Here is a 27,664-nt window from a genome sequence, read left to right as displayed (position 1 = left end):
AATTTTTTGTTGCTTTAGCTTGGCTAAACCATTCAATATGACAACTGAAATTGTAGTGAACTTACGACACCCACTACTGACATATTAGGAGAGCAAATGGTAAATGAAATTATTAAACGAAATTATAGAGCGAATGAGAAGGCATGTAAACCTCTATCTATATGTCAATATGGGTTATAATAGGTCCACTACAGCTCTAATTTACAAATATTACTGTTGACTTCAAGCATATGCATACATGTGCTTCTTCAGGCCATATAAAACCTTTCAGAATGACCGTTAAGGAGTTACATACAAATCTTTAAGCGACACAGATTTTTCCATATGGTAGTCTGAATTACTGCCAACAAATCATAAGGCTTAAGGACATCATTCCTTAAATTTTAATTAATCTGTCATTTATATACTACCATAATGTTGGATGTGTGTGTATATTATTTAAAACATTTTATTATATTAGGTAAGGTGGAATGGATTTACTTCTGCTTACATTGCATTACAAATCATTAGACTCAGGAGATGTCATAATCGAACATAAACTACTGTATTGTTATAAAATAAAGCAGAAATGTATACTACTTAAAGACTTTGCTTATAAAGCTTCTGTACATTATTACAGTCAAATTACTAATATGAATGTGTAATGCGCAAAAGAAAAGAACACAACTTACACTATATATTTTCCGTCTTCCAACTGCAATCACTTTCTCAAACCCAATAGCTGAAAGGCAAAAGGATTTCAGAAATTTATATCAAAAATGTATTAAGTATCCTAAAAGTAACAGGGCAATAAATGTCAGTCTTGGAAAAGGTGAAATACTCTAGATATAAAGCCAAGAGTGTGTAATTGCATTTGTTTATTTACTACTGCATATAATAACAACTCAGCTGTATATATTTCCAATAATGGATGGCACATATTGATAAAAACTCAGTTAAATGCCATCTTGACTGTTCATGTAGGCTTGAACTCTGATAGTGCTGGAAATAATTCACATACCGGGTGATCAAAAAGTCAGTATAAATTTTAAAACTGAATAAATCATGGAATAATGTAGATAGAGAGGTACAAATTGACACACATGCTTGGAATGATATGGGGTTTTATTAGAACCAAAACAATACAAACGTTCAAAAAATGTCCGACAGATGGCGCTTCATCTGATCAGAATAGCAATAATTAGCATAACAAAGTAAGACAAAGCAAAGATGAAGGAAATGCTCAATATGTCCACCATCATTCCTCAACAATAGCTGTAGTCGAGGAATAATGTTGTGAACAGCACTGTAAAGCATGTCCGGAGCTATGGTGAGGCATTGGTGTCGGATGCTGTCTTTCAGCATCCCTAGAGATGTCGGTCGATCACGATACACTTGCGACTTCCGGTAACCCCAAAGCCAATAATCGCACGGACTGAGGTCTGGGGACCTGTTAGGCCAGCTGAGCACGCGATCATCACCAAACAACGCGCGCATTACATCTTTCACCCATCTAGCAATATGGGGTGTTTCTTTGGTTCTAATAAAACCCTATGTCATTTCAACCATTTGTGTCAATTTTTACCTCTCTGTCTACATTATTCTGTGGTTTATTAAGTTTTCAAATTTATACTGACTTTTTGATCACCCGGTATATAGAAGTAGGTGAAAAAGTAATGTAATAACATAGTTTCTGTAAGGAAAGCTAAAGTCTCTTTTCAGTTATTTAGTTACATGCTCCACAGATTACTTTAATGTTCAATAAAGTAGACCTTGTTCTGTACAGGAACTGTTCAGTATAGTGCCCTTCTTGGTTACAAGAAGGTGTACAGTGATACATCATATATAGTCTTGTACATTCAAGTACATCTGTAAACTAACACAACTGCAGCACCTGTGACAATACAAGAAACTATCTTCAAGTAAGATTTGACAGTAGTGTAGTAAATTAATCTGTTTACACAATCCTAAAAGAAACTGTCCCTCAATGTTTGCTGGCTGACCTATCAATACAATAGGAGCACTAAAACTGACTCTTCATTACCCATACTACATGTTAATATTGTTTCCGGAATGAAATGCAAGGTTGATGGCACCCAAACACTTTGAAATGGCAAAATTAGTGACAACATATCTTTTGGCCTTCCTGCTAAGATATGAATGTTGAGTACTTTGTATGAGGCTCCACTTACTTGTTTGGACAAGTACAGTTTCTGATCATATTTATGAGAAAATAAGCCACAACCTATCTTTTAGCTTTCCTGCTAAGATATGAATGTTGGGTACTTTATATGAGACTCCACTTACTTGTTTGGACAAATATAGTTTCTGATCATATTTACAATAATACTTGTCAATATGTTCAGAGTAAATTGGGGCTGATAAGCTATCAGTGTTTGTGTTTTCATAATCCCAAATGTATCTACTGTTACTGTTAGAGATGCTGTACCATAAAACCATATAAAACAAGAGGAATGACCTTTACTGGGTAAAATACCCACATAGAAAAATGCACACTATTAAAAAAATTTACTGCTCCATTTTGTTTGTGAAGCCCACTGTGTGTCATACCAAATCTTTTATGGATAATGGGATGCTATTGCTCTTTATGTAAGATCCATCAAAATATGTTATAATTCTGTGCTCTCCAGAAGGGCAGGAATGTTACAAACGACGTTAAAACGTCCTCATCCCATTCTTGTGTTTTGATAGGCCTTAAATAAGCAGCATTGTTTATCTAAACATTAAAGGAAACAATATCTCATAGGTATGTATGAAACACATATAAGTGTAGTCTGCTGAATGGGCAATGGTACATGAACAACTATGGAGGTACACTAGTGAATTAAAAATATTAATTGTTAAGGAAGGTTATAGGCTATGGGGGCATTTGAGAAACAATGTGAACATGTAGTTAATGGTGTTTGTGTTGGCACACTCTTCACATGGAGCACAAACTATAATATAACTTACCAGCGAGCAGGTATACATATATTGTGCCGGCTGCTGTGGCTGAGCTGTTACAGGCACTTCAGTCCGTAACCATGCTGCTGGTACAGTCACAGGTTCAAATCCTGCCTCGGGCATGGATGTGTGTGATGTTCTTAGGTTAGTTAGGTTTAAATAGTTCTAAGTCTAGGGGCTGATGACCTCAGATGTTAAGTCCCATAGTGCTTAGAGCCATTTGATTTGAACCATATATTGTATGAAAAATTATATATGGAGTTGCTATAATCTTACACAGTTGAGCAGAGTTTTCCACTGATCCCACTGATTCTGCATTGTAAGTGGCTCACAGCATCTGTAGATCACTTTTTTGCCAAATTCCTTTAAGAAAATAACACTGAACTGTCTTCTCTTTGCCTGAGTCAAAAATCACATTACTTTTAAAATAAAAATTCTGATGAAACAAGCTGATTTCTCCTTTCCCTCAGCTGGAGAGTGATGAAATAAAAGTCCCAGTAAACTTAAATTCCTTCAATAATAACTTCCTGAATTCAGGATTTGTTAGCAAAACATACCACACCTGAACCCCCAATCTTTTTGTAAGCTTTCCCAACACTTATTTAGTCTTTGTGGGTAGATCTAACAGTTTCAGTTTTCACTTATGATCAGTGCATTAGTATCTGCATATGATTTCTTAGGGATAATTATGGTGGCACAGTACCCCTCACTACCCCTGCTGCCCCTCTCCCCACCCTCCAGCCCCTCCCCCAAACCCACAAATTAGCCATTTTTGGTATAAATGATACAGTGCTAAAGTAAAAATGTATTGTGCAGAAAAAATGATCTTTAAATTAAAGGATCCATGAGGACTATGAACTTCAGTCTTAACATACATGAAAACTGGCAGGCTGTTTCTTTTACGTTTTCAATCTTGAGTGGATCTGTTCTCCTGGGACTGGAATACATTGTCTCATATGCAGATGTGCAGAGTTAGATTTCAGGCTGTGCATATTAGTGACATCTGTTGTCAAGTGTGAGGCATGTGTATATATCAAGAACTTGAAACCTTTTGGCATGGGTAAGAATTCATAAACCATTTTCAGCATCTCAATAATTATTAGTATCCTGCCTGTCCTGAGTAATGGTGCTATTTTCACTATATTTGTACTGGTTCCCTTTAAGACAAAAACTCAGGTAGACATGAAGCACATACACTTCAGAATTGTTTTAAAGACTGTCACCTTCAATAATGATGACCATACTCCTCACATATCAATCCATTCTAACAGACATCTGAATCCAGGCACAAACTCATCAACAGACATTACATAGAATGTCATAGTGCACAAAGTACATTTTTTTATAATAAGATGACATAGCTATCATATAATTACTGTGCTAACATGTCAGATCCCTGCTGCATGCAAAATAAGAAGTGCAATACCTGATATGTGCTCAAGTTGCTGTGATCATATAGTGTAATGTTCCTACATTGGCAAACCCTCAAGCACCACTTAGTTATCATCATTCGACATGATTCCACATACATACATATAAATGAAGTACAATCTAACAGATGGAGAGCAGCTACACTCAGCAGAAATTTTTCACTTTCCTCAAACATAATGGTAACTTTCATATTGATATGTAATAATATTTGGTGTTATACTAGACTCTACTCAACATAGTATATGAATGAACAGGGAAATGTGATCCTTGGACATCCTCTTTAGAAAGCAAGGTACTCACATATGTTACGACCAGCGTGGGTGTCAGAATACCAGAACACTCGGAAGTTTGTTGTAAGTAAAGTTCCAAGATCTCCAGGAAATTTATCCATAACTTCAATTCCCTTATGACTACGCCGGATTGATTCACCAAAACTCAGTGCAAAGCCACTAAAAATAACAAAAACGTACATAGAAATTCGAATAACATCAGCACAGAATATTAGCTTTTAGTTCATAAGAGCAGTGTATGATAACGTTTTGAAAAGTTATTTTAATGTGGGATACTTCACATGTAAATTTTATTAAATGGCACTGCAATGACTAATTGTTCTATGTTCAACATATAAACAAATTGCAAGTATTTATCATTTTTGTTCGATTACTTAAGTTATCCCCTAATCACAGGAACAAAAGGAAGTGATGAAAGTGGTCAGAAATTATGAATTAACTTATTTATTCTAAGACTTGCTATACATTCAGTTACATACAAAATTTTCAGTCTCAGGAACAAAGGGAAATAATACAAGTCATTTTATATAGTAACTTCGGTTATGTACTGCAATAAGTGCTACAATTCCAGTTACATATAAATACATAGTAAGATATGTGGGAGCAGGCTTTTTTTTATTATACTATATATTAAGATGACATCTTATTTCCTTGTAAGTGCTTTTTTTCATTCACATATTTCGTCATAGGGCTAATACAGCTCATGTATAAAGAATATTGATTTCATGTTCAGCAAATGTACCCACAGTATGACAGAAATATTTTCTGTTTTACATGTTGTTTGTGCTACCAGACACAGGAGTGGAGAAGGGTGGCAAAACAGTGCACAGAAATGGAAAAAGAAAAAAAAGGAAGCCTTTTGCAATGTGTAATCATGGGCAATGTAAGTATATTCCACAGAAGTTCTTTTTTAAATAGCATAGTTAGCAGTGAATACTCTATGTGTCTCAGTATAGGGCAGAAGATGTTGCATTTCATCACATTTATAACAGTTACTGTACTGTATTACATCTGTATATCTGAGCACCAATTATGTAGTTCTACATATGAGACGTACAGAAATTGAAAATGCGAAACTTTTTCATTAAAGGAGAAAAAAGATTTTCAGTTTCCAATTACTACCATAGTCCTTCCAATTACAAGTAATAGCAGCACCAGTATTATCTCCTGCTTCATATTTTTAATACAGTTGAGCTATAAAAGAAGCTGATGGAACACACATCGTTTTCTTTATGAATGAGATTCTGGAGATCAAAATGTGTAGCAGAAGCAAGGTTTGTAAGTGGTCAAGGTCGTACTTAAATGTTTTGAAAATATGTATGACATTTGTAGTCATTCATAGAGAGCAATATGCTGCAACTATTTTCCTACCTACAAAGCTCTTTCACTACTGTGTAGTGGTTTTGGAAGTCTAGCAGTGGTAAAGTTGAGCAAAAGTAACCCAGAGTGATTCGTAAGTAAACAACGTACATCCGTTTATAAGTAAATTGGTTGCTTTTGCATGAAGTGCCACTACACCTGTAACGGGTGGAATCAGCAGTTCTCATTGAGACTCTTTCCGTCCAGACACTAGAAATCACAGAGTGAAGAAACGCAGCGTACTAAAATTAACTTTTAAAGAAAACTTAATATTGTAAGCAACTTTTCTCAGACGGAGCTTCCTTGAAGTTCAGAAGGTGGGATGCAGGAAACCACTCAATGTATGAAGTATGGCAATACTCTATGGTATATTTGCAGAATCATTACTGTTTGAAAGACATCAAACGATTCGGATATCTTTATTACGTTACAGTAGGAAAATTTTGCTAAAAGTTTGATGAATAAATAAAGGAAAAAAAATGAAATGAAAATGTCTGTGTGGTTTGCAGCAATAGTTATTGTCCCCTTTAGTGAAATTAAGATTGAACACTATTTATTAGCTACTATTTTCGTTTACGATTACATTTGTGAAGTAAATAGTTAAATACAATCAAAATTTCAGAAAAGTAACATACCTTGTCAAGTTATTACGTACGTATTTGTCAGGGCGAATCTCCACCTCCATTATTCTTACAGATTAGCGGCACTACAAATTAGTCTACGGTTTGTTTTACCGCTGTTGGTCTGCTATGAAAGCATCAGCACACGAAATTTCCCGCTATGTATGAAAATGTTTCCTCTGTTACGCGAATGTCGTTTATTTCTGAATTGTTAAGACGTTAGGCTGAAAACATAAAACAAAATTTGGCGCTCTTAGCAGTGAACACTACGTGGGTCAAGTAACAACCAAAGGAAAGCGGAAATTAACGGAAACAAGTAAGTTTAAAAAAATAATATTGAAAAACATTTGCCTAGCATTATTTTCGTTGTCAGTTACATCTAGAAGGATATTACGCTGTTGCATGTCTCGTTACCTCACTGGTTTTCGTCAGAGATGTTAGTCTTGCTGAGTAGCGAATTTAACTTTTTTCGAGCAGTGAACGCAAAACAAGGCAAAGCAGTCACATTAATAATCATAAACACCGGTTTGAAATAAAATGAGACCATAAACGCCATACCTCACACCGTGAACCAATCTCTAGCCACAACTTTCATAGCACAGTGAACTGTGGCACTTCTTACGAAAGCCACCATAGTCACTACAGCATAGGAGTCGACGAGCTCGTGAGTGCCAAACAACGTCATAGTGCCCAAAAGTATTAAAAAGTTCCTGAAATTAACCATTCAGCCACCTCCAAGCCCTGAAATCTAGTCAGTTGCGCAAATAATCTTCAATAGTGCCCTCTTTAGACATGTATCAAATTTTTTAACCAGTAAAAAGTTCCAGAGCATAAACTACTGTGTCAGCACGTCAACGACATTTCTTTCGTGCTTCAGCGCACTGCTTTACAATATTGGATTTATACCTACTGCTTCCTGTCAGAGCCCCAAGTAAATATCGTCAATACGCCTTTAGAGGTGTTCGTTTTCTGTTATACTTTAATGTTCATTATACTAGTACTACAATCATGTTTACACAGCCCAACCAGTCACCACAGCAAACAGATATGAAGTGATCTTTTAATAACTGTGAAATTCTTTCTATAACACACTAAATAGCCTGATTGGTGTCTGACAACAAAAAGGATTTTGGCTTGGCACTACCAGGCATCCCTTCCTACACCTCTGTCGCCGACTTCCACAGACATGCATCAGGAAGCAGAAATGCCTACCTTCCATTACGTGATTCATCTGATTTGTACTGTTAGGAAACTTTTTGTCTCTGTTCTAAGACTGCAAGAGAAGAAACAAGGACTAGGACAGACAAGAATGAAGGAAAGTATCTTATCCTTGTAAAGTATAATGAAGTAAACGAAGACAATGAACAGGCTATGGCAAAATATAGGCCTATGCATAACACTGGATTAGACTCAAAGGAGGAGACGAAGTGTAGGATTTAACACCCCATCAACGACCACATCTCTGAAGGCATACAGGCTTGAATAATAGAAGGATGAGGTAGGAACTGGAACTGTCCGTTTCAAAATAACTATCCTGGTGCTTACACTGTGGTGACAAAATCCATGAGATACCTCCTAATATCGTGTTCAACCTCCTTTTGCCTGACGTAGTGCCGCAGCTAGATGTGGCATGGACTTAACAAGTCGTTGGAAGTCGCCTGCAAAAATACTGAGCCATGCTGCCTCTATAGCTGTCCATAATCGCGAAAATGTTGCCGGTGCAAGATTTTGTGCATGAACTGACCTCTCTATTACGTCCCATAAATGTGTAATGGGACTCATGTTGGCCATTTGCGTGGCCAAATCATTCGCTCGGATTGTTAGGAATGTTGTGGCCCAGTGACATGGTGCACTGTCGTCCATGAAAGTTCGGTCATTGTTTGGGAGCATGATATCCATGAACGGTTGCAAATAACGTCGAAGAAGTGGAATACAGCCATTTCCAATCAATGGCCGGTTCAGCTGGAACAAAGAACCCAGATCATTATAGAGCCACTGCTAGATTGCACAGTGTCTTGTTGACAACTTGGGTCCGTGCCTTTGTGAGGTCTGCGCCACCATCAACGCTTACCAACTGAAATCTGAGCTCATCTAACCAGGCCATTGTTTTACAGTCGTCTAGGGCCCAACCGATAGAGGAACGAGCCCTGTAGAGGTACTGCACGTTATGTTGTGCTGTTGGCAGAGGCACACATGTCGGTCATCTGTTGCCATGCTCCATTAAATTAAATTCCGTCGCACTGTCCTAACGGATACGTTAGTCATACGTTACGTCCTCATTGGTTTCTGTGGTTATCTCACGTAGTGTTGCTTGTATGTTAGCATGGACAACTCTACGTGAACGCCACTGCTCTCGGTCGTCAAGTGAAGATCGTCAACTACTGCATTGTCTATGGTGAGAGGTAATGCCTGAACTTGGGAATTCTCAGCACCCCCTTGACACCGCGGATCTCGGAATATTGAAATCCTTAATGATTTCCGAAATGGAATGTCCCATGTTCTAGCTCCAACTACCATTCTGTGGTCAAAGTCTGTTAATTCTCGCCGTGTGGCCATAATGGCGTCGGATACCTTTTCACATGTATTACCCGAGTATAAATGCCAGCTCCGCCAATGGACAGCTCGTTTATGCCTTGTGTAGGTGATACTCATGCCATCTGTATAAGTGTACATCGTTATCCCACCTCAGTATATCATAAACAGATTTAGGAAAATCACCGTAACCTGAATCTGGGTGGTCATCTAGGGAGTAGAAGCCCTGTTCTCCCAAATCAACATTGAATTCTCTAACCGCGGCACAACCTTGGCCTTTTATTTGTACTCGAAATTTGGATGAAACGAAGTGGGCAAGAAATTGAGAACATGTTCACTTTTGACAGGAGATCCTTCAATAGGTCAGCAATCATATTTCGCTCAAAAGATCTACTCTTCTCTTAGGGGGCACAATTCTTTTTCTTCTACTCCTGACATGCTTCGCTATATAACATTTCAGATCTTAGTGGGTACATAGTATGAAGTTAACAATACTGTTGTTAACGTACTGTAAGTTGCAGTGCACTGCTGTGCCACTAGAAGTGCGTTGGGCATATAATAGAAGGTCGTAGAGAGACCTGTGAGACTGTTTATATACATGACAAAGATTTTTCAGAAGGCGTGGAAATTGGAATCAGGGCTCAGTAGCAAGTGGGATAAAGCACAGGCATTAATTTGGTTGTTTACAGGTGCAAAAAATACTATACCGGTAATTAACAGTTACTTAATGTACCTGGACAACGCTGTAGTTTCCATATCATGGTAACAGACATGTGGCAAACAGGTCCATGCATTGAAAATAATGTGCTAATCTGTGAATAATGGTTCTCTTTATCATTATGTTCACTGATTCTACTGATTCTTCCGGACATAAAGATCAAGGCTGGGTCTTTCTCCAGTCCTTCCTCTGTCAGAATATGAAACAAAAGAATGGAGAAGAGAGTAAATAAAATCTTTATTGACAGGTATAAGCCTTTCGTGACTTTTGCCCCACCCTGTATATGCGTATCTGTACAAGCTGCAGATCACTGCTGTGAATGCACAAAAGATACACAGTCTGGTGTAAGTCTTATGTTGCCTTAACCCAGAAAATTTCTAATCACATTACTTGAAAATGTTCTGTGATCTCAAGACTGTACTGAATGGAAATGAGAGTAGTTCTTATTAATCATTTGTCATACAAATTAATTATATTTCGTACTACATGTATAGTGTTCCGTGTAGGAGCCTCTGCTTTACAATGGAAGACCATCATAGTAAGAGCCATGCTGAAGAAACCGGTCGTATTTGGTACTCGGCCGCAACCTGACGCCTCTCTATCTCTCTCGATGTGCCCTCTCAGCCAGGCGCCACTGCACCGACTCCGACTCTCTTACGTTCCTCTCTTTTCCCAGAAAAGAGGTAGAAGACGAGGAGTGAGGACCAAGAATTCCTCTAAACACTCTGAAACTCAGGGGAAATCTGCCAAAACTTCTCCACTATCGCTTACACTAAGCCCACTAACTGACCAGGGGTTGGTAAACTCTCTACGCTGTGTCGCCACCCGTTGGTTCAGATATTCAGCCGTTAGTGCCTATGCTGATGACCCTTCTGATTTGCTTACACCTCCTGTGCAGTTAGATTCTGGAACTTTCCCACACGGAACAAGGCATAATGTTGTTCACAAATTTGTATTAGCAGGCAGGAAATGCAGATTCGTCACACTAGAAATGCTCAGGGGACCTGTGGTCACCCTGCTATAACTTCCAAGACCATGCCACCTCGTGATCGTTGGAAACTAGTGAGCATGTAGCCATAACATTTCTGTAAACCAGCAGCCAAGAATGGTGAGACGGGGAGTTTCTTGAGCCATCACGTAAGCAGTGGAACAAAGGTCATATGAGGTCATGCTGCATTGTTGCCAAATTTATTCAAGATAGCGACTGCTGCACAGTGTGGCAACACCACTTGTGATCTCATAAGATGACCTCATCCCTCTGGGAAAACCCCACTCCCACCTAGGAATTGGCAGAAAAATCACAGTCTGTGCTGAGCTATTGTTGTGGAACGATCTCTTTACTTCATCATTTTTGGTATGTGTAGATGTTATCCTGTGGAAGGATTTTCTTGTGTGTTCTAGTTCACAAATACCGTCACCAGAGGGTACTGGAAAAAGCAACCTCTCTTCTTCCACCTGGAAATTGGCGGGAAAAGCTAAGCTGTTGGTGCAGAAGATATCCAACAATTAAATGCCCCAGTTGTGTAATTAAGATGCTGCAGATCATCAATCTAGATCAATTACAAAAATCATAAACGTATCTATGCACAGTTACCGATCCAAATATAGTGTGAAGATCATGAAATACAGTGTGCCAACACATCTAAATGTCTTGGCTAAACTTCACCTACAGATCATATAAAGATCCAAAAATATATTGCAAGAACAGTACCCCAACATAGCTGTCAAAACCTTCTCCAAACATGTGCTGCAATTAGAGTCTAAAGATCATGCATAAAAGTAGTTGCACCTTCTGTGGGTGTCGAACGCGTGTCAAGCATGCACTGAGTGCTGGGGATGCATAGCCCCCTACAACCACTGGCCACCACATCTCACAGCCAAGAGGGCCTGTGCACCTAGCACAGAAGCTGCCATGTGACAGTGCGTGACTACAAGCACAGATCATCTAGCAGCCTCTACATTAATTACTAAGGCCTCCTGCAGGCACGCAGTCGATTGTGGCAGGTCATCTTTGTTCTTGTGACCTGAGTGGATGTATGCAGCTCTCTCTTCTCACGTAGGCCATACCGAGCGCCCACCGCTGGGAAAGGGGGGTCGGCACTTTTGATACCATCAGCGTCTCTGTCGGCAGCTTGCAGCAGGTCATAATGCCCTGGTGGTGGCTTACTTTGTCATTGACTGTCAGCTCCAGGACATTCGTAGATAGCCTCAGCTTGTCTAATCCTGCATGTTTAAGTGCTGCTGACTGCTTGAAACATATACAAAGGATGAAGTGTTTTCTGTGAATCCATCTGCAAATCTTTAAAAGTGTTGAAACATTCAGTCTGTTGGCAGCCTCTGCCCTCTAGAAACCTGTCATCACACAAAGACTAGCGGAAGGGTTTGAATTCAGAAGAGTGTTCCTGGAGCCACTCTGTTGCAATTCCGGTCATGTCGGCTGTTGCATTGTCCTGCTGGAATTGCCCAAGTTCGTAGTAATGCACAATGGACATGAACGGATGCATATGATCAGACAGGATGGCTACGTACATATAACCTGTCAGAACCATATTTAGATATATCAGGGGTACCATGTCTCTCCAACTGCACATATTCCACACCATCACAGAGCCTCCACCAACTTGAACGGTCTCCTGCTGACATGCAAGGTCCATGGATCCATGAGGCTGTCTCCATACCCATACAAGTGCATCTGCTCGAAACAATCTGAAATGAGACTCGTCTGACCTGGCAACATATTTCGTCATCAACAGTCCAATGTAGGTGTTGACGGGTCCAGGTAAGGCATAAAGCTTTGTGTCGTGCAGTCATCAATGTTATGCGAGTGGGTCTTTGGTTCTGAAAGTCCATACCGATTATGTTTTGTTGAATGATTTGTGCACTGACACATGTTGATTGCCCAGTACTGAAACCTGCAGCAATTTGTGGAGGGGTTGTACTTCTGTCAAGCTGAATGATTCTCTTCAGTCGTCATTGGTCCCGTTCTTGCAGGATCTTTTTCTGGCCCCACTGATGTCAGAGATTTGGTGTTTTACCAGGTTCATGATATTCTCGGTACACTCATGAAATTTTCGTAGGGGAAATCCGCACTTCATCGCTACATCAGGAATACTGTGACGCATCACTCATGCGCTGACTGTAACACCACGTTCAAACTCACTTAAATCTTGATGACCGTCAGTTGGTGCAGCAGCAACCAATTAAAACTGCGTCAGGCACCTATTGTCTTATATAGGCGTTGCTGACCGCAGAGCCGTATTCTGCCTGTTTACTTATCTCTGTATTTGAATACGTACGCGTCTACTAGTTTCTTTGGCACTTCAGTGTATAATTTAACTATTAGTGGGTCAAAGCATCTGAATACAGGCACTGAAGCAGACGGTGGGTCTCATGTGGTGATGGAGACTGAAAATGTGAAGTAGCCTGTTAAAGTGTGGTTTACTCAGTCACAATCTGACGAGGTATTATGTCAATGCTGTACACCAATGCTCAGATGACTACAGATTATAACCCATCTCTTTCTCCCCCAGACAGCTACTATGCTGGTCTGATGCTACGTGTCACATCAGTGTATGATGAGACAACACTCATGGTGAACTCAAGAGTTCTATCCATTTATTTACTGCACTCTACTGTTACAAATTTATTAGGACTAAGAATGGAGTTACCTCTTGTGGCAGAGAAACGGAACTGCTGGCTACCATGTATTCAAGCCGTGTACAATTACATTGTGATCTACCTTTGTGTATGTGGAATACATGTGAATGATTCACAACAGTGTTTCATTTAACGTATCCACACAATGCCAAAGTCAGTTATTATCCGCGCTAAATTTATGGAAGGAGTACCTGAATTTTGTGATGCTCCTATCAGTTCGAGAGAAATATGAGCATCATTTATTGAATACAAGAAACAGAGTGGATGTATGCAGCTCTCTCTTCTCACGTAGGCCATACCGAGCGCCCACCGCTGGGAAAGGGGGGTCGGCACTTTTGATACCATCAGCGTCTCTGTCGGCAGCTTGCAGCAGGTCATAATGCCCTGGTGGTGGCTTACTTTGTCATTGACTGTCAGCTCCAGGACATTCGTAGATAGCCTCAGCTTGTCTAATCCTGCATGTTTAAGTGCTGCTGACTGCTTGAAACATATACAAAGGATGAAGTGTTTTCTGTGAATCCATCTGCAAATCTTTAAAAGTGTTGAAACATTCAGTCTGTTGGCAGCCTCTGCCCTCTAGAAACCTGTCATCACACAAAGACTAGCGGAAGGGTTTGAATTCAGAAGAGTGTTCCTGGAGCCACTCTGTTGCAATTCCGGTCATGTCGGCTGTTGCATTGTCCTGCTGGAATTGCCCAAGTTCGTAGTAATGCACAATGGACATGAACGGATGCAGATGATCAGACAGGATGGCTACGTACATATAACCTGTCAGAACCATATTTAGATATATCAGGGGTACCATGTCTCTCCAACTGCACATATTCCACACCATCACAGAGCCTCCACCAACTTGAACGGTCTCCTGCTGACATGCAAGGTCCATGGATCCATGAGGCTGTCTCCATACCCATACAAGTGCATCTGCTCGAAACAATCTGAAATGAGACTCGTCTGACCTGGCAACATATTTCGTCATCAACAGTCCAATGTAGGTGTTGACGGGTCCAGGTAAGGCATAAAGCTTTGTGTCGTGCAGTCATCAATGTTATGCGAGTGGGTCTTTGGTTCTGAAAGTCCATACCGATTATGTTTTGTTGAATGATTTGTGCACTGACACATGTTGATTGCCCAGTACTGAAACCTGCAGCAATTTGTGGAGGGGTTGTACTTCTGTCAAGCTGAATGATTCTCTTCAGTCGTCATTGGTCCCGTTCTTGCAGGATCTTTTTCTGGCCCCACTGATGTCAGAGATTTGGTGTTTTACCAGGTTCATGATATTCTCGGTACACTCATGAAATTTTCGTAGGGGAAATCCGCACTTCATCGCTACATCAGGAATACTGTGACGCATCACTCATGCGCTGACTGTAACACCACGTTCAAACTCACTTAAATCTTGATGACCGTCAGTTGGTGCAGCAGCAACCAATTAAAACTGCGTCAGGCACCTATTGTCTTATATAGGCGTTGCTGACCGCAGAGCCGTATTCTGCCTGTTTACTTATCTCTGTATTTGAATACGTACGCGTCTACTAGTTTCTTTGGCACTTCAGTGTATAATTTAACTATTAGTGGGTCAAAGCATCTGAATACAGGCACTGAAGCAGACGGTGGGTCTCATGTGGTGATGGAGACTGAAAATGTGAAGTAGCCTGTTAAAGTGTGGTTTACTCAGTCACAATCTGACGAGGTATTATGTCAATGCTGTACACCAATGCTCAGATGACTACAGATTATAACCCATCTCTTTCTCCCCCAGACAGCTACTATGCTGGTCTGATGCTACGTGTCACATCAGTGTATGATGAGACAACACTCATGGTGAACTCAAGAGTTCTATCCATTTATTTACTGCACTCTACTGTTACAAATTTATTAGGACTAAGAATGGAGTTACCTCTTGTGGCAGAGAAACGGAACTGCTGGCTACCATGTATTCAAGCCGTGTACAATTACATTGTGATCTACCTTTGTGTATGTGGAATACATGTGAATGATTCACAACAGTGTTTCATTTAACGTATCCACACAATGCCAAAGTCAGTTATTATCCGCGCTAAATTTATGGAAGGAGTACCTGAATTTTGTGATGCTCCTATCAGTTCGAGAGAAGTATGAGCATCATTTATTGAATACAAGAAACAGTTATTTGGGAAATATTTGAAAGAACCAAATTGTATCACAAAGAACTGAAATGTATCTATATTTATATACCTCTGTGTCTAAGAGAATTGAATAAATAAATGCGTTACCTGTGTGTTTGTTGTTGTTATTTGCAGAAAACCTATAAACCTATCCCCATTGTGTATGTCTACACACACACACACACACACACACACACACACACACACACACACACACACATGCACACACCCAAACACAGGGTTGCAAGACACGGATGACATCAGCTTTGAACATGAGAGCTACTAAGGGGGTAAAGTTTAAGACAGAGATCAACAAGATACATGGAATGGTTGCATGAGATTTTGCCTACCGTGCTGCACTTATTGATTTATGACTGATTTATGGAAGCAGTGGCACATGGCAGTGCTTGCTTCCAAAAACATATAGAAAATATGTCTAGAATTATATCAACCGTGCTTGAAGAAACCAGAGATGTAATATCCAGACAAAGCGGGCTGCTATTTAGCTATACAGCTATACATGTAACAGAGTGGCAGCAGGGTAAAATCACGATCAGTACACACACTATGAGAAAAATTTATTTATTTTTCATCCAACTTAAAAGTAATTTTACACTTGGAGAACCATACACTATACTACTTAGTTTATATGCATACATCCTTTTCATCCAATGGAGGGCAGGGCGTCTGTAGAATTCCAGATATTGAATAACTGCATACTTGTACATGCCACGCATCTCCTCCTTGCCTTTGACGTAGATAATAGTATCTATGGGGTCAAATAATCGAAGCGACGTCAATATATCTTTATAGGGACTACCAGGATCATCCCAGTGAATTCCATAGAAGAAACGTGTTAACCATATTGCACTCCTCTGTGTTTTACCAAACAACCCATCCTTGAAAGGCTTTGGCGATGCACAGATGCACTGCTTGCTGTGAACTAGACTGACATATTCAGTGAATATTATGAACGCAATATCTTTAAACACGAACTGTCTGCAATCATCATCTAGAGCATACGCTGGAGTGCATTCTGGGAAATTTGTTGAAGATTCAAATTAAATTCATACATCAGTCCTGATATACTTATCTCGATCTGTTCTGAGCAATTTATCATGATGATTGGTTCCACCTCCTTGAACTTCTGTTGCCTGAGCAGACATCCTTCCTGTTCAGCACCTTTACAGTGAGAGGTGAGGAAAATTGCGTACATGTCAAATGCTTGGCTGTATACGTTTTCTTCCCACTGTAGCAGTAAATTGTGATATAGATAGAAGACAGAATTCAAGTAGACTTGAGCATTAGTTGACTTGCAGTTATCAAATGTGGTGGAATCATTTTCTAGATTTCCCCTTCTGTATGTCTGTCTGAAATGCAACAGTGACGAATCTGTGTGTCTTCAATTGAACAAAGGTTTTAATAGCCAATGTTTGTCTCGTTGCCACTAGTCCCACTCGATAGTCAAAAAGGTCCAAGGAACGGAAAGTTAATGCACCAGCATTCAGAACGTTGAAAAGCTTCAAATGCTCTTCATCTGCTACAGTGATGTGAAGCATTTTCCATATTATTTTGGTGATGAGAATCTCGTTCTCCTCTTCGGATCCTTGAATGTATGTATTGTTATCCATTGTACTTTGTACCAGAATAATTTCCTCTTTAGCACTCATAATAATCTGCTGCATGTCTTCAAAGTATCTCATAAGCATTTTTAGAAGTGTACATGCAGTAAATCACGTGTAATCTTCCACTTTTCTACCCACTGACTCATCTATGAACGATCTTGCATTTTCTAAACCTTTAAAATCAGAGGGCGATCCTGAGACAAATGTTTTAAGGATTTATGCTATATTTGCATTACGTGCATGGTCAATCTCTATCTGTCAACCCCATTATGTTCATATCATATCTCCTGAAACATGAATACTAAAGCATGAGATGTAAGCTACGAGCTCACCATAGCCATACCATTATTTTTCCTAAATGCTTTATCCAGATATATGAAACCCTTGTGTGGGAGGGTTGAAGTATTTGGGGCTGGATAACTATCCTAATTTCATTGTTCTTGTTAAATGTGGCTTGGGCATAAGGTTTATGTGAAAAGTATTCCTGATGTACAATTCGCTCATTATATTCTACTGGGACCGTTATGTTGAGCGATTTCACTGCAGTGTTAAAATCTATTCATTTAAGGAACCCATCGTTTGTGCACGTTATCACCTTGTGATTCTGCTGTGAAGTGCAGTGCTGTGGGTTGTGTGCATTGGTTTTATACCATACACTCACCCGATTTTCGATGTAGTGGTACAATGATTTTCTCACCACAAAAGTCAACAAGTTGATTTGGTGGTCCACAATACGCAGATCCAGATAGTCCAGTGTCTGAACTGTCACTAGAAAGTATGTAGTGTTGGTGGGAGTCTCAAAATCTTACCTTGATCCAACCGAGGGGAAGAATCTGTGATTTGTATCAGAGAATCTGTCGTCGAGATAGAAGTTTGTTGCAATGTTACACTCAACACAGATTGTACTGAAAGGGAGTATATCCACTGTCTGAACATCTTGCAAAATTTATTAGACTCCTTCTTCAAATCTTGTCCTTTTGAGGAACCTAGCAGTCGTCCTTTTGTACCTTTCTGATTAAAATCAATCGTTGCATTCGTTGTACATATTGTCATGTAGAAGAAGATGTAATTAGATGAATGACGAACACTAACTTCACTTAACGAAGGGTCATTCAGCACTTGCACATACAAGAGCGCAGAGTGAACTGCCTCTAGCCAGAACACATACAGTATATATACAGTTACAGGACATTCCAGTACAATGATTGTTGACATTCGTGGATACTGCTAGAATTTACTCGAACCGAATACAGAAATTAAAATTGACGACCTTGGGGAACCGTGTTTTAATACAATGTCTTTCACAATGGACATGGCTGCCTCGAATGCCTCGGCTGTTTTCACGGCTTTTGTAATGGCATAGCGTGTCAGATAATCAGTCCAAACAATAATCCATCTATTTCCACTAACAGACGTTGGAAATCGTCCGAGGAGGTCAATCCCGACACGTTGGAAAAGGTGGTTTCTGAGGAACTGCCTTTCTCCTCTGACACTCTCGACAGTGCGACACATAGTGACAGACACTCCTAAATAAACCAGGCCAGAAAAATTTCTTGCGGATCCTATCATATATCTTAATAAATCCTAAATGCCCGGCCTCAGATGTGTAATGGAATTTCTGTAGAACATCTAGGCGCATGTGTTTAGGAATCACTAGTAGCTATCTCTTTCCAAACGGATCAAAGTTTTTATTGCAAAATAATCCATTAGCTACCTTAAATTGTTCTTTCACAATCTCTTACCGATTTAAGGAAAGCATAACTTAAGATATCTTGGCGTCCTTCTTCTGCTCAGCAGAGAGATTCTGGAGTGCAGCGAGACAGTCACCATCTCCACCAAAGTCTTGATGATCTTGCACAGAGGTTCTTTAGAGACAGTCGGCATCCTGGTATTTTCTTCCACTTTTGTACACTATGGTAATGTCATGCTCTTGAAGACTTAGTGCCCACCTGGCGAGTCGTCCAGCTGGATCCTTAAGATATGTCAACCAAGAAAGTGAATGATGGTCTGTAACAACTGCGAATGGCCTTTCATAGAGATACTGTCGAAATTTGCACATGGCACAGATCACAGCAAGACATTCTCTTTCTGTAGTTGAGTAATTTCTCTCGGCTTTTTTAAGTGTCCTAGAAGCATAGGTTATAGACTTCTCTTTCCCATCCGGAATTTACACCAGAACAGCACCGATTCCATACCCACTGGCACCTGTGTGTAGTTCTGTAGGTGCTCTCTCATCATACAGATCAAGTACAGGGTCAGTCTTCAGAGTTTTTCACAGTACATTGAACGAATCTTGTTGAGCACCACCCGAGATAAATTTAGCATCGGCTTTTAGCAACTCTTGGAGTGGCCTGGCTTTGATACAAAAGTCTTTGATAAAACGACGATAATAAGAACATAATTCAAGGAAGCTTCTGACATCTCTAATACTTTTAGGAATAGGAAATGCCGTTATAGATCTCACCTTTTCTGGGTCTGACCGCACACCTTCGTTTGACACAAGGTGTCCAAGTATTTGGATTTCTTTTGCTCCAAAGAGACACTTTCTTGGATTAAGTTTCAGTCCGCCTTGTTGGAGACACTTAAGAACGGCCCTCAGTCATTTTACGTTTTCTTCAGATGCCTCGTAGAACACTATAACGTCATCTAAATAAGAAAGACACATCGTCCACTTCAGGTGACTTAGAAGACTATCGAGCACCCATTCAAAAGTTGCAGGTGCATTACACAAACCAAACGGCATTACGTTAAACTCATACAGGCCCTCTAGGGTGATGAATACAGTTTTCTCACGATCAGCCTCATCTACTTCGATTTGCCAGTATCCCGAGTACTTGTACATGCTTGAGAAAGACTTAGCTCCCTTCAGAGAATCTAGTGTCAAGTGAATTCGTGGAAGAGGGTAAACGTATTTTTTAGTTATCTTATGAAGCTTCCTGTAATCAACACAAAAGCGTCAACTGCCATCCTTCTTCCTGACGAGAACCACTGGTGACGACCATGGGCGCTGCGAAGTATCTTCTCTGGCTTATTGGTTGATGGTCTCCAGTGCTATTCCGGTGCTTCACCGTCGATTTGTCTAATTTGCTCTTCACCTGTGGATTGAAGCACTCAGAGAACTCTAGAGGAATGGCAAGTAGCTTCTTCTGTTGTCCCTTAGTGAGATCTGGTGATAGCCGAGCTAGAAGATCTTGTCTCTTAGTGGTAGCGCCAATTTCGCCCACAGACTCAGCATGGGAGGTTTCTATGACGCTCAGCTGTTTGGCAACTAACGGCTCAGTGTTTGCTACGCACATGTGACCTGGAAGAATCTGCGGTTCTCGGCGACAGTTAACTATCCACAATTCACCGAACCCGTTCTTAAACGAGACGACAGAGGCTGGGATGACCACGCTATTCTTCAGTGGTATGCTTCTCTTACATTCTGCTACAAGATCCATGAGTTGATTCATGGCGTGACACATGACAATTACCTTTCTAGTGCTGACTGCAGGAATGATCACTTCATCCAGCACACATAGTCTCCACACACTCGGATGCACGTCTTCCTGTCCACAGTATCTCATCTCGTTAGCATAATCTTCGAGCGACCATTATCTATAATTGCCTAAGAAGCTTTCAAAGAGCGCCATCCAAGAATGACGTCATGACTACACTCTTGTAAGACGATGAATTCTAAGGGCTGTGTATGGCCACTTATACCCACACGAATGACACATTTTCCTGTAGGTTTTACATATTTCCCATTAGCCACCCTTAGCAGAGATGTTTTGCTGTCGACGAATACGGTTTTCTGCAACTAGCGACGGTACTTCTCCGAAATGACTGAATATGATGCTCCAGAGTCTACAGGAGCTTAGGCTGGTCGGCCATCCATGAGGGTATCGACGTAGTTTCCTATCATTTTTGTAGTTATTGACGGCGGAGGATTTTTCTCTTCGGCGGCCTCACCTCTAAGGAAGGTTGCGGCGTCTAGGTAATCGGCTGGAGCTTGTAAATGGCGATGGAGACCTTGACCGGCGCGTTGCGGAGCGTCCTCTCCAGCGGCTAGCTTACGGCGATAGTGACCTACGTCGTCCTGCACCCACTTCTTCTTGTTAATCTTCGTCGTACCGGAGTTGGCGTCGGCTAAGATCGGTCTTCTGTCTTCTGGCGCGAGTGTCATCAAATATCCGCCGCCTTTCTCGACAATATAGCACCATATGTCCCGGTCGTCCGCAGTGGAAACATACTGGTTGGTTATCCTGGGTCCTCCAGACGTCAGTATTCCTTGGTGCCCAAACAGGTTCCTCATGCGGCATTGTAGGAACGTAACTCCGTCTGGGTCTCGACTTTTTCACCGTTTTAAAGGGAAATGAAGGACAAGAGATTGAGTTCAATGTCTGTTCCACTTCCTCCCTTATGACCTGTTGAAACGTCTCGGCTTTTTGCTCGCTGTGCAATCCAAGTGCCTCCTGAACTTCCTCTCTCCCTATCTGACGAAGAACACTTGTGAAATCAGTTCCTTCCTCCATCACACACATCGATACTACGTTTGGAAGCCGTTCAAACTTCTTGCGTGTAAATCTTTTTTCATGCATTGTCTCGATATACTGGCACCATTTTATGAAGTCGTCTGCTGTCGAAACCTCCTTCAGGAGTAGGGCTTGATACGTGTCCTCAGCAACACCCTTCATGAGATGTGCAACCTTATCTTCCTCCTTCATTCTAGGATTCACTATTTTACACAGCTCCAAGACGTCTTGAATGTAGGATGCTGTAGTTTCTCCCGGTCGCTGTGCCCTGCACTTTAATTTATCTCCAGCCTTGCACTTCCGTCGTTGTGTGTCGCCGAAATACTTGCGCAGTTCCGCCTGGAATACTTCTCAGCTTGTGAACTTCTCCTCGTTGTTCTCATACCATTGCTTGGCAGTGCCCTCTAAGTAGAAAAATACGTTAGCCAAACACACGGTGTCAACCCATTTGTTAAATTTGGCTTTACGCTCATATACCTTCAGCCACTGGTTTGGATCTTGGCCATCGTCACCAGAGAACCCGGAAGGATGCCTCATGTGGTGGCACACAGTTACTGTCATCGTAACGTCCTCTTCTTATTCTGTCTCCGATAGACTGCGATTAGTTGAATATGGCTCAAATTCGGGTTTCTCGCCATGTAAACGGCGGCTCTGTCGTAGCCTGATGGGAGCCACTGTGTCTTCGATAATGCGCGTTATCACAAGTTCCAATATCCAACGTCTCCACCAGAATAATGTCACGTAGAAGAATCTGTAATTAGATGCATGACGAACGGTAACTTCACTTAACGAAGGTTTATTCAGCACTTGCACATACAAGAGCGAGGGGCGAACTGCCTCTGGCCAGAACAAAATGGTTCAAATAGCTCTGAGCACTATGGGACTTATCTTCTGAGGACATCAGTCCCCCAGAACTTAGAACTACTTAAACCTAACTAACCTAAGAACATCACACACATCCATGCCCGAGGCAGGATTCGAACCTGCGACCGTAACGGTCCCGCAGTTCCAGACTGTAGCGCCTAGAACCGCTCGGCCAACCCAGCCGGCCGGCCAGAACAAATACGGTATATATACAGTTACATAACCTTCCAGTACAATGATTCTTGACATTTGTGAATACCTCTAGAATGTACTCGAACCGAATACAGAAATTAAAGTTTTACAGTTCAGGTGAGTTTTTAACTCACGACTCTCCATACAACAATTTACTATCATAACCACTGCACCACAGTGACGGTACTACTCAGCTTCTTCTGCAACAATATTTCAGATTTAAGTTTAGTGATACTTACATGTTGCTAATCCAATTTCAAGACTGTTTTAAAACTTTATTTAAATAGTTAATATCATATGCATCAGATTCTATTTCCAAAATTTCTTTTTTGCCATTGATTTCCAAATGCAGTTTATTGTTATTCTCTGTGATATATGGGACGCTGTTGTAAGTCTCCAGCCCAGTCAGATCAATACTCCAATCTCCAGTGCTTAAACCAAGTGGTGGGATGTAACTTGCACGTAATTCTGACGATCGCTTCTATATCCTTCGAATAGGCGGGCCGATATTTTTTGAAATGAGTAGGCATGTGGCGCAATCAGTATCACACCGTCTATGATAAGTTATAATTTCCTTATGAATCAGTTAAATATTTATATTTTGCAGTAATAGTATTATATATTTGAATCAAAAGGTTTAATCAACACCTGAATGAAGGAATTCATGATACAAATATGTAAGAAAGGGAAGAAATACAGTATTTGTTGTGTATATCACAGACAATTAACTTGTGCATAATATGAAAATGACTGTTTTCATTATTTTATGGTTGGTGGAATCGGGGGAGGGGACCAAACATACAGGTCATCAGTCTCACTGGATTACGGAAGGCAGAGGAATTTGCCTGAAACGATTTAGGGAAATCACGGAAAACCTAAATCAGGATGGCCGGACGCGGGTTCGAACCATCACCCTTCCAAATGCTAAACTGCGTCACCTCGCTCGGTGTTTTCTTTTTTTATGAGTTTGAGACAATAGGTGCTTTATTTTTAAAAATGAATTTCGAAATTCCAATTCCGACAGGCTGGGTTTTTAGAGGCAAAAATTCAAGCATAATCTCCCTATTGTTTTTGCAAAGAGTGCCTAGAACGGCCAGTTTTTTCCCCTAGCAAGTCTTCCGCTAATTTGAACCTCATTTACGAATTATCAGAGGGCACATTTTTCTGTGAACCTTCGATATTGCTGACAAGCTTTTTTACAATTTCTGCTGGGTTGTTTGATTCTTGAAATGGTCTACGTGGCTGCTATATTCCAATATTACTGATGTAAAAACCTTTTGCATCGCACATGATAAATATTTTTATCCCCTATTTAGTGGTTTTAGGATGGTATGTACTGGGTCCAGGAGCAGCGGCCCCTAGATCCAATCAACATTTCGTCTATTGCCACATATTCAGTATCGCTATAAGATAGTTTCAGGTTGATTGTAAACAAATGTAAAAGCTTTTTGACACCAGCTAACTTGTCAAATTTTTTCCTCACAAACAGAAATCTTTTATAGCTCATTGTGACCCTCAGGATATCCATACCTCTACCGTTGCCTCCCACAGTTCTTTTACAATTACGTGTTTCCCTTTCTTTATACATATAAAAAACAAAAGGCCAAATAGTCCCATAATTACGCGTCTATCAGTAACTATACAATCTCTTTTATGTTTGTAATTTGTTCTAAGGTTGTTACTATATTTGTTAGTAAGGGATATTATTATATTTACCATACCAATTTCAAAAAGCTTGAAAAACGCATCAATTTCATGAGAAATATTGTTTGAATAGCTTGTGAGACCTGGTGAAGTATTAATAAATTTTTTTACTTAGTTTTCTGTTTTAGAGGCCGGTTTTTAACTCCAGTTTGATAGCTCGTCTCTTACTATGAAACACTCAATTTCTGAACTCCTTTCTTCTTCACCCCCGCTTTTATCTTCCTGTTTGGAGTTAGTTTCATGGCCTTGACCGCTAAAATGAATTTATTCATCACTCAGATCAACTTCGCTTTCAGCTAACCCCACAAGATTTATTCCAAATCTCTCAATTCATCGAGTTCTTGAAGATATGCAGGTATGTCCTCAAGCTTTACTAAATCTTTGGACCTAGAAACAAATAAAAAAAACTAAAATGTTGGTGATTGACTCTGACAGCGTGGAAAATACACAAAAACTAATTACGTATTTTCTGATCCTTGTAATAAATACTGTTGTGAAAAGGCAATTTTACAGTTCAGTCCTGATAAAGTGAAAATGGCACACACCCTCAAAATTGTCAGGAAGAAAGTAGTATAATCTCAGCGGGTGCACAGGATATGGAGTGACCCACTACCGTTTTCCTTGCGAAGCAACACGATACTGAGGGCTCTGAGTTGAGGGTAGGGAGGGTAGGGAGGGTAGGGTGTGTGAGGGGGGGGGGGGGGGGAGAATCACCTAGAGCTCCCACATCGCAGGCGTGTGAGGTATGCTACAGTGCTATGAAATTCTGCAATGGGTTACTCAGTACTCCAGCACGCCTGCTCGAAGATTAAAATCAGAGTATACAACATTGCATCTGAACCTCAACTGGTGAATGGATGCTTAATGCATTCTTCATAGATGTCAGGAGGAATCTGATGTACAGATAACCACATAGGTAAATGTTGAAGTCTTGATAGCGTTGAAAATTGTAGAACACATGTCCACTGCTGGTGAAGTATCATTGCTGAAAAGTTCAGCAGATCTGTTTTTCTAAGCCCTCTACCTGATAGAATGGCTAAGGGTTTCTTTTTATTTATGAAGATACCTAGTCCTTTCTTGTATGGTTTCCAGTATAGGGCTTTTCTGATGGGTGCTGCCCCCATCATACAGTTACGTCTTCTTGTTTTCTCCTGTTGCTCCTGAGAGTTCTGTGCATCCTTCACTGTCTTTCCAATAACTAAAGCATCATCAGCCAGTGATCCCACTGCTGGGAGACTGACGAGTGCTGGAAATAGGAAGGGAATAATTGCACCTGACGTCTTGGGTACTGGCAGAACCCTGGGTGCTTTAATCAATCATTACCCTCATTTTTGCCTCTTTATCACGTACAGTTTAATTAATTGCAAATGTTGCAGTGTACTGTGCGATACCAGTATCCCCTTGCACATATTGCCTGGGCTTTATCAACTAAAATTTGATCTGCAGCGTTGGGAGATTTTTATTTGCTGTGTATGCAATATCATGTTCCATATACACCTCGTCATGCAGATTAATCCCATTATTAAAATGCGCCAACCATTTCTGAAGCTTTGTTCCAGGCCACGGAAGCTATATCCGGAAATATGATGTTCGACTGGTAGTTTGTTAAGAATATCACAACCTCCTATAATGTGTCTCCTACCACAAAATTCATACTACTGCGGGAATGTGGTCTGCACACTCTATTATATAGCAAATTATTGGCTTCAATCCAACTGTTTTCTGTTGCAGGAAAACCAAGCTGCTCCTCTCCATTTCCTCTGTGTAAAAGCATTCAGCAATTTCAGTACTGTCACTGTCCTTCAAGGTGGAGGTGGTGGGATTTGTTCTCCGTACTTTGGAAGCTGTAAATACTTCGCTCTATCAGCTTGGTAGGTATGACATCTCAAATGCCGCCTCGTGTTTTGAAATCCCATTATTAACATGCGCCAACCATTTCTGAAGCTTTGTTCCAGGCCACGGAAGCTATATCCGGAAATACGATGTTCGATTGGTAGTTTGTTAATCACTTACATTAAATTTCTGTTTGCACAGATCCACCATTTTAATACGATAGTGTACCATAACTAGGAGTCCATTATCATGAACATCCATTGGTTTGTGTTGTTCTCATCATCTCATCATCATCATTCGTGAGGGTGTAAAAATTGGTACTTTGTACAGGTGCTGATGACAGTGCAGTTGAGCACCCCGCAAACCAGACATCCTCATCATCATCATAACCATCATCAATCGGTCTCATTTTTGCTATGTGATGTTTGGTTTGATTGTACTGTGCAATTATTACTGGGAGGATCTCTGTCCATTTGTGTGACCCATGAATATTAAAAAGCATCCACATTGACCTTTTATTGTTCTGTTCAGATGTTCCACAATAATCGTCTTCAGGTGGATGAATGTTGAGTTGTGGTGTTTTCCATACCACTCCATCACAGCCTTGGCTTTCCATTGTGAAACTCTCTACCGTGATTGGTTTGAGGATTGTATAGACATCAGTTTGCTACTGTCTGCAACAACTGTTCAGACACCTGTGCAACATCTCTGCCCATCTTTGTTTTTAACAGTAATGTCCAAGTGAATTTAAAGCATGTATCAATGACCATTGAAATACATTTGAAACCATTATTCGCAGATTAGTAGTCCCTCGTACCTATAATATCAGCCTGTTATAGATCATCCAAAACTTTTAATATAACTTTTCTATGTGGGTACGTTTTCTTTGCTGGTTTGTATTGTTCTCTCTATAATTATCTGATGATACGTCTCTTTCTAAGCTCGGAAATTATTGAAACAACCCCTTTAAAATCAGCTGCTTTACCAGTGGTTGCTGGTGCCATGAGCAGTCATAGCTAACGTATTAGCTTATTGGAATTCCAATATACACACACAAAAAAAGTTTAGCATCACCCCAGTTCCAAGAACTCCCAAAGATAGACGTTGACTGTGGATGTTGTGTCACAGACACAGTCCCTTTGACTGTTCAGAGATGTCGCTAAACCTGCCCAAAGACGTCAACAACCATGGATGAGCAGCGCCTATTAGACGGAGGGGGTCCGACAGCCGATCAG

General features: G+C 40.5%; 1 protein-coding gene across 1 annotated transcript in view; it reads right to left on the bottom strand.

Moving 5' to 3' along the window:
- Window positions 1-6,708, bottom strand: part of LOC124722505 (Bardet-Biedl syndrome 5 protein homolog) — a 43,343-nt gene extending 36,635 nt beyond the window's left edge. The window contains exons 1-3 of the mRNA XM_047247659.1: window positions 6,659-6,708; window positions 4,675-4,823; window positions 672-721 (exon numbers count right to left, since the gene is read on the bottom strand). Coding sequence (XP_047103615.1) covers window positions 672-721; window positions 4,675-4,823; window positions 6,659-6,708 — 249 coding nt within the window. The remainder of the gene's footprint in view (window positions 1-671; window positions 722-4,674; window positions 4,824-6,658) is intronic.
- Window positions 6,709-27,664: the final 20,956 nt, after the last annotated feature.

The sequence above is a fragment of the Schistocerca piceifrons genome, chromosome X (assembly GCF_021461385.2).
Source record: "Schistocerca piceifrons isolate TAMUIC-IGC-003096 chromosome X, iqSchPice1.1, whole genome shotgun sequence".
In the NCBI taxonomy this organism is placed as follows: domain Eukaryota; kingdom Metazoa; phylum Arthropoda; class Insecta; order Orthoptera; family Acrididae; genus Schistocerca; species Schistocerca piceifrons.
The sequence above is the reverse complement of the archived record's forward strand: the minus strand, read 5'-3'. Positions and strand labels throughout refer to the sequence as shown.